Here is a 12,682-nt window from a genome sequence, read left to right as displayed (position 1 = left end):
TATGAAATTCAAATCTTATTGCACCCACTTATTAGTCGAAAGAGTCTCATAAAAGACATGGTTAGATTTCAAGTGAAATTAAAAAGATACATTTCTTTGTATAAATTATTTCAGATTTAATAGTACATATATGTTATCACATAATTTAAAATTTTTAAATGACGTAGCACCACGTATACTGTTAAATACAACAAAACAAAATCTTGATAATAAAATAAATCATAACCAATGGATGATCCAAGAGCTACTAAACCCTGCCACATCGACTTTGTAGGATACTGGTAGAATGTTTGTGTAGGATGTAGTATTACTCGAAAAAATTAAAAATTAAAAATTTAAAAATTTAAAAAAAAAATAAAAATAAAAAATTGAGTAATGCTATATACTACATTTTTATTACTATATATTGACGTGACAGTCCAAACTAACATTTTTTTTTCTTTTTTTATAACAAGGACTGATACATGAGTTATTCATGATTACTACATTAGCATCGTAGGAGAATTGCAAAATAAAAATACGATTTCTAACATTCCTCGATTATGTCTCCTGCCGATTGAGGTTCATCACTCTTGCAACAAGAAACCAGTTAAAAGCCGGCTGTTTCACAGTGAATGATGAATAGTGTACATTTATAGTCTAAAGACACTATAAAAATTCAGACAAGGGGGGAAATAAAAGGAAGAAGACATTTTTTTCTTCTCTTTTCATTCTTCCTTGTATGCCTTGTCATCCGCATAAGGATATTTAGATGGGGCAGACCAAAGACCCCATAGTATAACCAAGTGGAGGCAGAGAAGCACTGCAGATGAATAAGCATTTGAAGGATAGACATTCCAGCAAATCTCTACCCCTATAAACAAAATTACACTGCACAACACAAAAAATGGATCATGATTGAAGGAATAATCATTGCAAAAACTAATGCAGGAAAGCATGGACGGTGTAATCAACGTACCGTAGCAATGTCGGAAAGGGCGTTTGCCACAATAGGTAAGGTAAACTATAGAAATACCTGCATCAGACATAAAAATGAGGGTTAATCACTTGTTTCTCTCCAATTTAAAATGACATGTCTTGACTATCCATAGCCAAGTATATGATCTTTACTGGGGCTTATTCTAGCAGTTTCAACACAAAAATGAACAGGCTACTTTCTCCAATAATTAATGGGAAGGCTCAAATGAACCTTGGTAATGTTATGAAAATGGAAGGCAGAGAGCTACCACAAATGGCAAGAGAGGAGGCTCACCAAGAAAGAAATTAATCTGTTAAGGTTGACATCTTTGTCGGTAGACCAAAATGTTAAATAACACTACTGATTCTGAGCCCGTCTAGATTTCAAATTGCTCAGGAAATTGGTCAAGATAGATGACAGCACCACTTTCCCCTTTTTCTTTTATGGCCTTTGCCTCCCGAGAACATGCTTTCGATGATAAGGAGTATTAGGTCTATAAATGACAAACCGCAAGGAAGGTGAAGGAACTATGAATTACGAAAGCGTTGCATGAAAGGAAAGGATTCACACCATAATTTAGTCGGTACATTTGCTTGATACCTAGGATGACGACCTGTGAGGGGGTGGGGGGTTTATTCTAAGAGGGTGATCCAAGGTAATTTTCCAACAGGGGCTGTTATAGACCTCCGTAACGGGGAATGAACAGTGGTAAATTAGATAGTGGTGCATGTGATAGTAGGGTATTCAAGGTACCCTGGACCTCCTAAGATTAGGGTTATTTGAGTAACCCTAGAAACTCCTAAACAACCACAAGAGTTGAATTATAATTTTTCTTCTTCATATTATTTCATTCTTCAATACCCTATTTATAGGGTTACAAAGCTTGAATTACGGAAACAATAAATAAATAAATATTACTAACCCTAATGGAATAAATAATTCCCTTATTTCCTTCCTAATAAAAACCTAACATAATGGGATATACTTCCCCTAATCTAGGGATTCTTACTTTATGAGTAAAACTCCTTATTTTCCTAATTAATCTATTCTTCTTCTAAATACGACTAATACCATAAAATATTAATAAACTTATTATTCTCTTAAAGAGGGGCATAAATATAATTTCCAAAATGCCCTTGTCACATACCCTAGGTACGTAACAGGGGCTCTCATGGAAGCTTGTTGAACATAAATGAAAATACCAACTTCTACATGGCATAAAGCTTCATGTACAGAAGGCATTTCTGGAAAACATGCTGTGGATAAAATGGGTTTGCCCAGAAGCCAGTCAACTTCAAATCTCTAGACTTCAGTACCCTATGCAGAATTGTTTTTGGGGATCACTAATAACTCGCATGCCCTGGCAGTGCACCATAAAAAAGTATTGGCAAGTTCAAATGGATACACACAAACAGCATGGATGTTTCAAAAAAGAGTGTAGATTACGACTTCCCTCCAACATAGCCCCTTAAATAAGTACTGTGTATTAAAGACCAACACAAATTATTTAAGAATGATGTAGAGAAATGCCAAGGTAGAAAAACCAGGTGTGCAAAGGTAGGACAGGCACAATAAGTCTAGAGTAGGATATGGGAAAAGTACATTAACATATATCACACCAAAATCAAAGAAGTCGCACAACGCATCAAATTTATTTCCTCTCCTCATCAGAGATTACAATTAGGTACGTTTTGATATAGCAGTTAGAAAAGAGGTGAGCAACTTTTCCAGCAACTAGCAGTGCCGTTCAACTATCAAATTGGTGATATATAGAAAAGGATTTCCTCCAGCAAAACTTACCAAGAGTAGAACTGATAATGCAATGATCGGGCACATACGATGCCGATGAAGTTCCCAACAAACATAGTTGTCACGATATCTGGTTTAATCAGGAAGAATTTAGAATCCAATTGGAGGAAAGGAGAAAGAGAGTAGAAAAGGACAAAGGGTTAAGGTCTAGGAGAAAATAATCATACAGAATTAGACATCCTCCCAATTTCATTTGGGAGACCCACCACTTACGTTCTTTCTTGAGTATCTTCAAGGATGAACTGCTATTGTCAGACTTCTTCAAAGAGACAAATCTAGAATGCAAAAAGTTGAGAAGCCCCCCATCATGCCTACAAGCAATCATTAACCAAATATAATGAACAAACAAACACAATAACGTGGCTGCTTCCAAATACCAATCTTCTGTTGAAAAATATCTCTACGTATATATTATTGCCTGATAATATGGTGTTCAGAAATTCAGATTTGTAACTTCTCACTGACCTTTTCTACGTTGAAGATACAAAAAGATTTCTTCAATCTCATGTCGGCATTATCATTGCAACTTTCAATTAGTTAGTTATAATAAAAACATGATCCCTTCTACTTACTTGCACCATCTATAATGAGTGAAAACTGCAAGTAACATGAGGTGAGCAAAAAGCAAAGAGACTGCCAATTCCTTCGAAACAAAAAGTGGTTCAGGAATGAACTTGAAGTTAACAGACCTGAAAAAATAGAGTGCAGGCTAGGATCAATCACAACAGAAAATCATCTTTGCTGGTTCAAAAAACATCTATAACAGCAACAACAACAACAACAACAACAACAACAACAAAAAAAGATAGCTAGAATATGTCATGCAAGTATTATGATACAGCAGAACAATGTTAAACTATGTTACATCATAGAACTATCTCGCTTCAAAACGACTCCAACGAATGGACCACTTAGAATGGCATCCACCCTTATTTGCTGCACTATAACTCTGCAATTACAAATTTGATATGTGGTTGATTGGGTAACTATCATACCGACCATGATCCTTAAGGGCTGCATCTTGCATCAACTTCAATTAAATCAACCCTCTGCTGAGCCCTAGAATGATTTCTAATAGCCCGTCTGAGGCACATATCTTGTCAAGTTAAAAAAGTTCCAGCAAGTATCTACCAAAAACCATTTCAGGAAAATTTAAATTGCTTTTCTGTTTATTAATCGACAACAAAAGTATTTGCCTTTATCAATTTATTGCTCAACAAGCTAATAAGTCTGCATGGAGAAAGGTTCTCAAGAATCTACAAAAACCAAGAAGTCAAAAGCAGAGTACCAAAAGTGGATGAAGACACGCCCAAGATTGAAGGCTCTTGATATATAAGCAATTGGATTTGCTATGATGAAAGGAATCCCCAGCAGGATCTGTAGAGCCATTCACCAAGTAGGTACAAACAAATGAATGCCATGGACAATGCCCGCTCTTACAACATAATGGCAGTTGAACTCCAACTCACCTAACCACATTGGCAAAAAAGAAATTAAAAGAATAACAAATGTATCCAACTTCCAGTTTTAAAAGACTTATATACCATGAGAAAAACGATAAAGGGTTTTGTACTAAACGAAGAAAAATTTCAAGTCTAAACAAACAAGCCCTAAGAAACAAGAGAAACAAGGTTAGTACCTGGACCAGTGCAGCACCAGCTAAAGCCGATATCACCCCTCTAATATCCATAGCCTGTACAAGAAGTGTTTCAGGAACAAATAATGGTTGCTTGAGCAAAATAGCTAAAGGATAAAATTTAGGAAATATAGTCAAACAGAAATCACGTACCTTTAGCATGAGAAGAAATAGAGGTGGAGCGTATAGGAGCACATTCATCTTTATTGAAACAGCCCCACTGTACAAATAAAAAGGACATAATCAACGACTTTATTTACCATAAAAAAGAATGTGCGGTGAGGAAGAGCAGATGCTACCTGAAAATGATCAATCCTAGATGCCACTTTTTGTAAAGAAATGATGCCAATGCAGCATGAAGGAGCATCATGGCAAAACAGTCATTAAAAAGACGAAGCACAAAGATAGAGTGCACTCTTTTTGACAGACAAAGCAAGCTAAGAGCCCACCATGGAAGCTGTAAGACATTTCAAGAACAAAAGCTTATTAAAGCACAGAGAGAGAGAGAGAGAGGCACAAACTGAGACGTAGTCATGAGTATGTAAACAATTGGGGGATAATTTCAAAGACGTGGATACTTTTTGAAAAAATGACTTTAGGTTAATTTCCAGAAGATACTTCTTGAAAAAAGACGTGGATTCTTCTTGAAAACTTGACTTCATGCTAAAGTTGATGTTGTGCACATATCACCAAAGACCACCAATGAGGCAAGCACATGGAACAGTAGCTGATGCTAATCATCTACTAGCTTTCTAAGGAGTAGCAAATGGCAATATCATGGGTCTTCAGTTTATAGACACAGACAGCTATAACACATCAGTCTCAGAATATGAGTAGATTTAATGCTCAAGGTGAGTAACGAATGCGATGCAATTTGACCATATCATAGGCCGTATCCACAAGGCCTCAAACTACGTGTTAAAAAAGGGAGACAGAAAACTAGAACAAGAAAAAAAAAATCCCAATGTGCCCCATCCCAGTGAATAAAGAAACTTTCACATCAATAATGCGAAACAAATACATGCTCGTGCATAGGCTCAAGCTGAACACAAACTTGACCAACTGCTCTGACCAAGCATCATTGCCCACAGCTCTGACCAAGCATCATTGCCCACACTGACATACAAACTGAACACTTGAAGCTGATTCATGATAAGAATAATGGAGTATGCCCCACGCGTCTATGTGAACCATCAGCATGGGAGCCATAAATCAGTTGACAGGAAAGATACTAGATAATGATGTGGGAGACTCCATAAATTGGTTGAGAGCAGCAGTGCTGAAGAAATCTGGGAATCTTGTAGGCTTTAATTTGCTCAGTCACCCTAAAGAAGCTTAACTAAGGACAAATGTGAGTTCCAAATACTTCCAATTGGCCTGAAAGCTTGATTGATACAAGCCTCATGCTAAATTGACCTAAGAGGGGAAAAGACATAATTAAGGTCAGGGCCAATATCCTGATAACAGCCCACCAATCCTGCAGTTAAAGGTGGCCTGTATCTATGCATACTAGAGATTATATACAAACCAAGCCAAGTCTGACAAAAAATTTTAGAATCTGGAGGATTTTTGGGAAAATCTGTGAAAAAACAGAACTTCAAGAGGACTTAAAGATGCTATCGCCTTCTTCCCTTGCTCCAGAACCTCCGCTAAATGGCCTAATAAAAGCAAGAACGATGCTAACAATCAGTTAGACCAGGCTCAAACGCAGTTAATCTCACTGTTCTCTACAGTGCACCTCTCCTTCTCTTCCTTCAGTGCCTCTCAACTCCATTTAGGTCTCTCATCCTCGCATCCTTTCACTCCCATCGCTTCTCCCTCCTAATATGCAGATACAATGAAGGCCCAATAGGTCCACGGCTAGGCCTCATTTTGTTCTCCTAGCTCTTAGTATCCTTGACCAGTAATGTTGAGAGCCATTAGCAAATTGTTAAACCAATCAGCATGAATCATGTAGTTGGGGGTAACTCACACCACCCTGAAAATGCATGCAGCAGCTTGACAATGAATACAATCTAACTACTGAATCTTCAATTATACTCCATATATCAACTAATATGTATGATAGTTTTATATCAAAAACACTTCCATAAATACATCAGTGACAAACATGTCTCTTTTTTGGGTTGAAAGTGATATACATGTCACTTAAAGACAAATTAGCACTTTATCTTCAAAAAACTAAAGCGTGTATCATACCACGTCAGTCTTCGTGTAGATGAATAAGATGATTCCCAGATTTATAATGTACAAAAGGCCAAATAAAATCTGCATCAAAAAAAAAAAAAAAAAAAATTATAAACCATGAGTGAGTCATTTAGCCTAAAAGCATACATGGCATATCAATATAAAATCTTTAGTACGCAACCATATCAGTTTAGTAGCCAAAAGAGAAAAGAGCCTGGGGGTGGGGGTGGGGGTGGGGGTAGGGGTGGGGGTGAGGGAGGGGGTAGCATATCAGCTTACTATAACATAATTACGACCGAAATAATCCCCCCCCAACATGTAGCTACAGCAGTCAACTTTCATTGAATGCAGCAATTACCAATAACTTGTCCAACATTTTCAATATCACAAATAGTGGAATTAATTTTAGTACTCCAAGAACCCATTTAACTACTATAGTGTCCATACTTCAACTCAACGCAGATCATTCTAACCAAGTTAAATCAAAACAATATTTTAACCACCCATCAATCAAATATGGCTACTTGTCGCAATTTCTAAGAAAATAAAACAAAAATCTCATTGAAAAAACAACTAAAAAAAAAAGGAATGAATCAGATTACCTGAGCTGGATAGACCTCCCCGCCTGTAACATACTGAATTACAGAATAAATATAAAGAAACCCAGCTGGATAGACCAGAGGCCCTGTGTCCCCTTCCAATTTGCTGTAATCCCTTTCTCCTCCAATAAACCCAGTTACCTGTTTAATAAACAGACCAAATGGCACCAACCCATTTATCCAAACTAAAAATCACACCAGCCCAGAAAGCAAAACTACTCAACAATTCATTTGGTAGCTTACAAACTAATAATTAGACCAACTTAGTCTAACCCTTTAATCCAAAATACAATCTAATCAAGGACGATAGCCATTCGGTAGCCAATAAACCAAATACAGCCAGAAAAAAAAAATATATATATATATATATATATATATTGAAAATTTAATATGGAACCTTCGTTTATTGCATTCAAAAAATAAGAATTCAATGTGTTTGTTTCATTTTCTTTGCTTCGTTTTCTCGGGAACCAAACAAAGGTTAAGATGACCTTATGAGTTCACAGACCTGTGACATGTAAGCGTCCCAGTCAATCTTCGTATCTGAAACCACAAGATACACACTATCACAAATACGCTATCGTTTAAAAAGAGACCAAAAACAAGAAGAAATAGAGAAACAGAAATGATTTTACAAGGAATGTAAGCGATGATGAGAGCGACAAGGATGGCATCGGCAAAAATCAAAGCGAAAGCGAATGGCACTTTGGGGTTCCTCAAGAGCTTGGAGGTCGGAGCCGTCGATCTCTGCGAGGGCTTTGCACGCGGCGCTGATCGGACCGCCATGGTTACTTCCTTTGTCGCTGTGTCGTTTGCTTCTTTGTCACAGAGTAAACAGGCGCGGTCGTTTTCGGAGCATTCGGCCCAAACTAAAATTTATTTTTGGTCGGCCCAAACTAGTTCGGCCTAGGATGGATTCAGAATTGGGGGTTAAGAGTGTTACCAGTAATCTTTGATTATTTCTGGTCGGCCCAAGCTATTTCTTGTCATTTTCGGTAAGAAAAGTTTTACGTAAGGAAATGGTACACATATTAAGTTATATGATTATTAAAAGTTTAACGAAGATTTAAAAGGAAAGTTTTAACACGTTTAGCTTAAGGAAAATTTAGTACCATAGTACCGAGCTAGAATGGAGTGCACCACATTCAAGTTACGGTTACGTAAATATGTGGTCATCATTAATTAAGTTTGACGTGTTGTGCGCACCTAGAAGTTAATCAGTTAGACAGAACATATTTGCAACCACGAGTGTTGCTAGATTTTCAAAGGTTGGATTGCACAACCTCATACTTACGGGGCGTAATAGTATGTGAGGACATAAGTAACAAGTAAAAATATAGGCTTTGAGTTGTTCAGAAATCATGTCTTTATGTCGAGTTTGATGAAAGAGATAAATTTATGAAATTTTTATGAATATATATCTTCTTTAAGTAATAATAAGAAAAATGTTTTTAAGTGCATAAAATGGAGTTTAACTCAAATAATTTGCTTTTATGTTATATATTTAATTAACTTTGAGCTTCTATCTTAATTTTTTACTTTAGTTCAAATGATCATATCCCCAACCGTTTTAACTCGGTAACAAATATTACTTGCTAAGCCTTTTTGCTCACCCTTGCTTTTTTCTTCTTTTAAGAATTAGGGGAACGAGATAAGAGGCTAAAATGTTTAGAATTTCATAAGGGGTATTGAATTCATATATTTTTCATCGTGATGTGTTTTATCTTTAGTGAGTGCCTTAGAGCTTATGGAAAACTCCTATGGCAATTATAGTTATGTTATAAAAGTTTGAGAAAAGTACACATAATTCCCTCAAATTACATTATCATTGTCAATGTCTCTCCAAATTACTAATTGTGTTAATCTCTCTCCTAATGACAAAAATACCTTTTATAAAATTATTAAATTTTTATTCTTAAAAAAAAAAACTAAAAAAATTATTTCTTAAAAAAATACGAAATAACAAAAAGTTTTAAATTTTTTTTCCTTTTTGTTTTTTAAATTTTTTTTATATAGTTTTCAGTTTTTTTTCCTTTTTTTTTTTAAAAAAAAAAAAAAATTCATTCTTTTTCGTTATTTTTTTTTCCCTTTTTCTAATTTTTCTAATTTGTTTTTTAAAAAGTTATTTTTTAGTTTTAGTTATTTTTTAATTTTATTTTTCTATTTCATAAAGATATTTTTGTCTTATTGAAAAAAATTATGGTCATTTTTATCTTTTTATTGGTCTTAAGGGGGACATTGACATGTTTTGATAGTTAGAAATAAAACATTGACACAATTGATAGTTTTGAAAGACATTGACAATTGAATGGCGATTTGAAGAGAATTATGTGTCCTTTTCCTTAAAATTTTAAACCTACTTTGATTTTATACTTTAGAAAAATTGTTTTTCTTATCACATGCATTATGGAGATTTACAAGTGCTCTGTCTCGTAATGGGTAACTTTTGAACCTCTAAGATTTTAGAGTACTTAACAAACTGAATCCTTGAGCCTGGGACTTTACAGTCCTAATGAAGAGTTAAAAAGAAGACAATGAGGATTTTAACATCGATATCGCGCGTATTAATTAATTAAAAAGAAAATTAATTATTTAATTAAAACTTTAACACCCAAATAACTTAGAATAATAATTTTAAAAATGACCCAAATCTCCAAAAACATTCAAATCACCAAAAACATCATTCGTGAAAGTTCTCAAGTAGTCCGATGAATTCATTTACTCAGCATTGAGTAGAATCTCTGCTTTGAACACACGTCATTATCTTTTTTGAAATTGATGATTATATCAAAATTTAATATTGATTTATATTCAAATTAATAATGATTTTAAGAATAATATCAATTTAAAAAGATTAAAAGAAAAAAAAATTCCTGTCATTACTCCGTGTCGATATGACTAAGAAGTGGAAGAACTTATCCAATGCCACGTGGGGCTTCCCCCAGCTTTAGAGAACCACCATCGACAACCTAAGCAGCACGACATACGTAGTATAGTGTTCCAAAATGAAACAAGCCAAAGCAAAGCAGGAGACCAAAGCCTTTGTACGTGCAGTACTGCTGGCACTCAGCCTCGCCCACGTGGAACATTCCTGTCCACTTCTTACCACCTCATACTCCACGTGTCACTCACTCGCCCGCCTCCACGGTCTCGTCTATGTATATCTTTCCCACTTCCCACCATATATAGACATATTCACAGACAGAAGACGCACACGCATTCATGGCTTCCCAGAACCTAAAACATCGTGCTACTAGTACTAGTGGAGAGGACGCCGGCGTCGGCACCGGCGCCGGCATGTCCAACGAAAGCAAACGTTATAGAAACATGGGCATGGCCAAACGTGGCCTTAGGTCACTGGCCATGGCGGTTTCGGTCCCGCTTTCTCTGACCCTCATAAGCATTTACATCGGCTCAAGCCACAGCCATGGCAGTTTGCCAAAGTCCTTCTGGTTCTTACCTCTGTGGGCACTACACAGTCTACACGTGACGTGCATGGCTTCAAGTTTCTTGATGGGTGTGTCGGCTTGGCTTGTCTGGGCGGATGGTGGCTTCCATAGGAACCCAACGGCGCTGTCTCTTTACTTGGCTCACCTCTGCTTGAGCTTGGTTTGGAATCCGGTTGTTCTTGGGGCGGGAGCGACTCGGGTCGGGCTGGTTGTGTGTTTGGCGATGTTTGGTGCTCTAACTAGGTGTTATCGGATCTTTAAGGAGGTGAATCCGACTGCTGCTGATCTGGCTAAACCTTGTTTGGCATGGACAGCGTTTTTGTCCATTCTAAACCTTAAGCTTGTTTTTGTTTGAAAGTTCAGTACTTTTTTTTTTCGTATTTAGTGAGTGTTGAATATTTAAAAGAAGCGGAAAAGAGACAGATATATTGCTGTTTGATTAATTTTTTTTAATTATTTTTTTTTAATGAATATTGTTGTTTGAATTTCTCTTCACCTTTGAATTTAGCCAACTCTGGTTCTAATGAAATACATTCAACCAGCCGAATCAAGTTTTTTTTATGACAAAGGAATTTATGTAAAATATAAAATAAGAAAAGAAAAGCGAAAGCAAAAAGAGGAAGAGAAACAAGAAAATTGGAGTGATTCGATCTTTAACGTGCTATAAGGGTTGCATAAAGCATCTTTATTGTATTGATTTATATATAATTTTGTGAGACATAATTAATGTGATATTTATAGAGGATTAAGGTGTAGAAGATAAGACAAGTTGGGGCAAATAAAGTTGGCTGCTAATAAGGAAAATATAAGGAAAACCTAGATTTATTCTTTTGAGAGGTGAAATCATGATCAAAAGCCCGAAATGGAATCCCAATTGGGGAAGAGCTTTGGCACAAATCTAAAGACTTGTTTATGTTCCGAGGATAAATATATGTTAACAAACAACTCAAACACAAAACGTTCATTAAAACACAAAAAATAAATAAATAACACTTTTTCTCCCTAACCCCAAAACACATTAACAAGATTCCCAGTCATTGTTGCTTACCAGTCCAAAAGAGCAGAGAAAGGTAGTAATTGCTGCTTCAAAAAGTTTCAAAAATTGAGATAATACAGGATCTGATACATAGATTCACTTAGGCAGCAAATGAAGCCATCGCTCATCAGAGTTTGCCTGTGACCTATTCCTTTCAAGTCACAAAGACTGGATTTCATACAAACTAATGATAATCGCTGATCCAACCAATCAACCTTTTAACTGAAGCACAGATGTAAAAGAAACAGAGTTCAGAACAGAGTTCCATACTCAGCTGACCAACTAAAACAATGTATCCAAGCATAACAGTTAATAAATCCTACATAGATGGTTACAGACCTTGGTGATATAAAACGATGAAGTTACAGAACTATGGAGAGATAAGCATCACAAATATTACATTTAGATGCTGATACGAAACAAGAGAACACAAATGCCAAACCAGCAACTTGTGGGGAGCCCGTGAGTTTGAATGATAGAACATGACTTGTAAAGCAACATGCTGCTAAGTTTAAATTCATGGGTGAACAGATAAATTTGAATTATAAGATTATTTTTCAAATTCCAAAGTGTGGATTATCTGCTACAAGCCAGTAACAAAAACACAACCCTTCTAATTTTCAACAATTTCTCTTTATATTGAGGAACCAAAATGCCCTAATGCCACGTGAGCTATAAGCTATTGGCAATCTAAAACACCTCCTTACCCTACTTGTTGCCACAAGAACATAATGGTAAACAGAGCATCACCTTCAAAGACCAGTCTACCTTGATCTCCTTAGGATTTCTAGTTCCCTGCCTCCACCTTTTCCATTCCCACCGGTATCACAGACACAGCAAGATTGTTCAGTGAATATTTATAAATAGATAACTGCAATAGTTCAAGTCAAAATTATTTTTCTCATCCCAACCTTGAATTGCCAAACTATGTCATATGTACTGGTATAGTGGGACCTCAAATGCAAAAGTAGCAGTGAACAATATATCACCAACATCCACCACCACAAA

The 12,682-nt window shown here is 36.0% G+C and overlaps 2 protein-coding genes across 2 annotated transcripts; one reads left to right on the top strand and one right to left on the bottom strand.

Moving 5' to 3' along the window:
- Positions 1 to 412: 412 nt before the first annotated feature.
- Positions 413 to 8,040, bottom strand: LOC133852335 (dol-P-Man:Man(5)GlcNAc(2)-PP-Dol alpha-1,3-mannosyltransferase). Its single transcript, XM_062289077.1, has 13 exons — positions 7,825 to 8,040; positions 7,698 to 7,732; positions 7,193 to 7,330; positions 6,603 to 6,671; positions 4,703 to 4,860; positions 4,557 to 4,623; positions 4,407 to 4,460; positions 4,056 to 4,144; positions 3,340 to 3,456; positions 2,981 to 3,078; positions 2,759 to 2,837; positions 959 to 1,015; positions 413 to 870 (listed from the first exon to the last, which is right to left on the bottom strand). Exons 1-13 carry the CDS (start codon positions 7,973 to 7,975, stop codon positions 708 to 710), a joined length of 1,275 nt encoding a protein of 424 aa, XP_062145061.1. The 5' UTR covers positions 7,976 to 8,040; the 3' UTR covers positions 413 to 707.
- A 2,354-nt stretch (positions 8,041 to 10,394) lies between these two features.
- Positions 10,395 to 11,092, top strand: LOC133852191 (translocator protein homolog). The gene has a single exon (XM_062288890.1). The coding sequence runs from the start codon at positions 10,412 to 10,414 to the stop codon at positions 10,991 to 10,993; it is 582 nt and encodes a 193-aa protein (XP_062144874.1). The 5' UTR covers positions 10,395 to 10,411; the 3' UTR covers positions 10,994 to 11,092.
- The last annotated feature ends 1,590 nt before the right edge of the window (positions 11,093 to 12,682 follow it).

The sequence above is a fragment of the Alnus glutinosa genome, chromosome 12, assembly GCF_958979055.1.
Source record: "Alnus glutinosa chromosome 12, dhAlnGlut1.1, whole genome shotgun sequence".
In the NCBI taxonomy this organism is placed as follows: domain Eukaryota; kingdom Viridiplantae; phylum Streptophyta; class Magnoliopsida; order Fagales; family Betulaceae; genus Alnus; species Alnus glutinosa.
Note: the sequence above shows the minus strand (reverse complement) of the source record. Positions and strands in the feature narration are given on the sequence as shown.

Bases quoted from the DNA above. Each gene is read 5' to 3' on its own strand.
- LOC133852191 (XM_062288890.1), top strand. From the start codon at position 10,412: ATGGCTTCCCAGAACCTAAAACATCGTGCTACTAGTACTAGTGGAGAG.
- LOC133852335 (XM_062289077.1), bottom strand. From the start codon at position 7,975: ATGGCGGTCCGATCAGCGCCGCGTGCAAAGCCCTCGCAGAGATCGACG. The intron at 7,331-7,697 runs GTCTGTGAACTC...TTTATTAAACAG, and splicing joins GGGACGCTTACATGTCACAG to GTAACTGGGTTTATTGGAGG. The intron at 3,457-4,055 runs GTACTCTGCTTT...CTATTTTTTCAG, and splicing joins CGTGTCTTCATCCACTTTTG to GTCTGTTAACTTCAAGTTCA.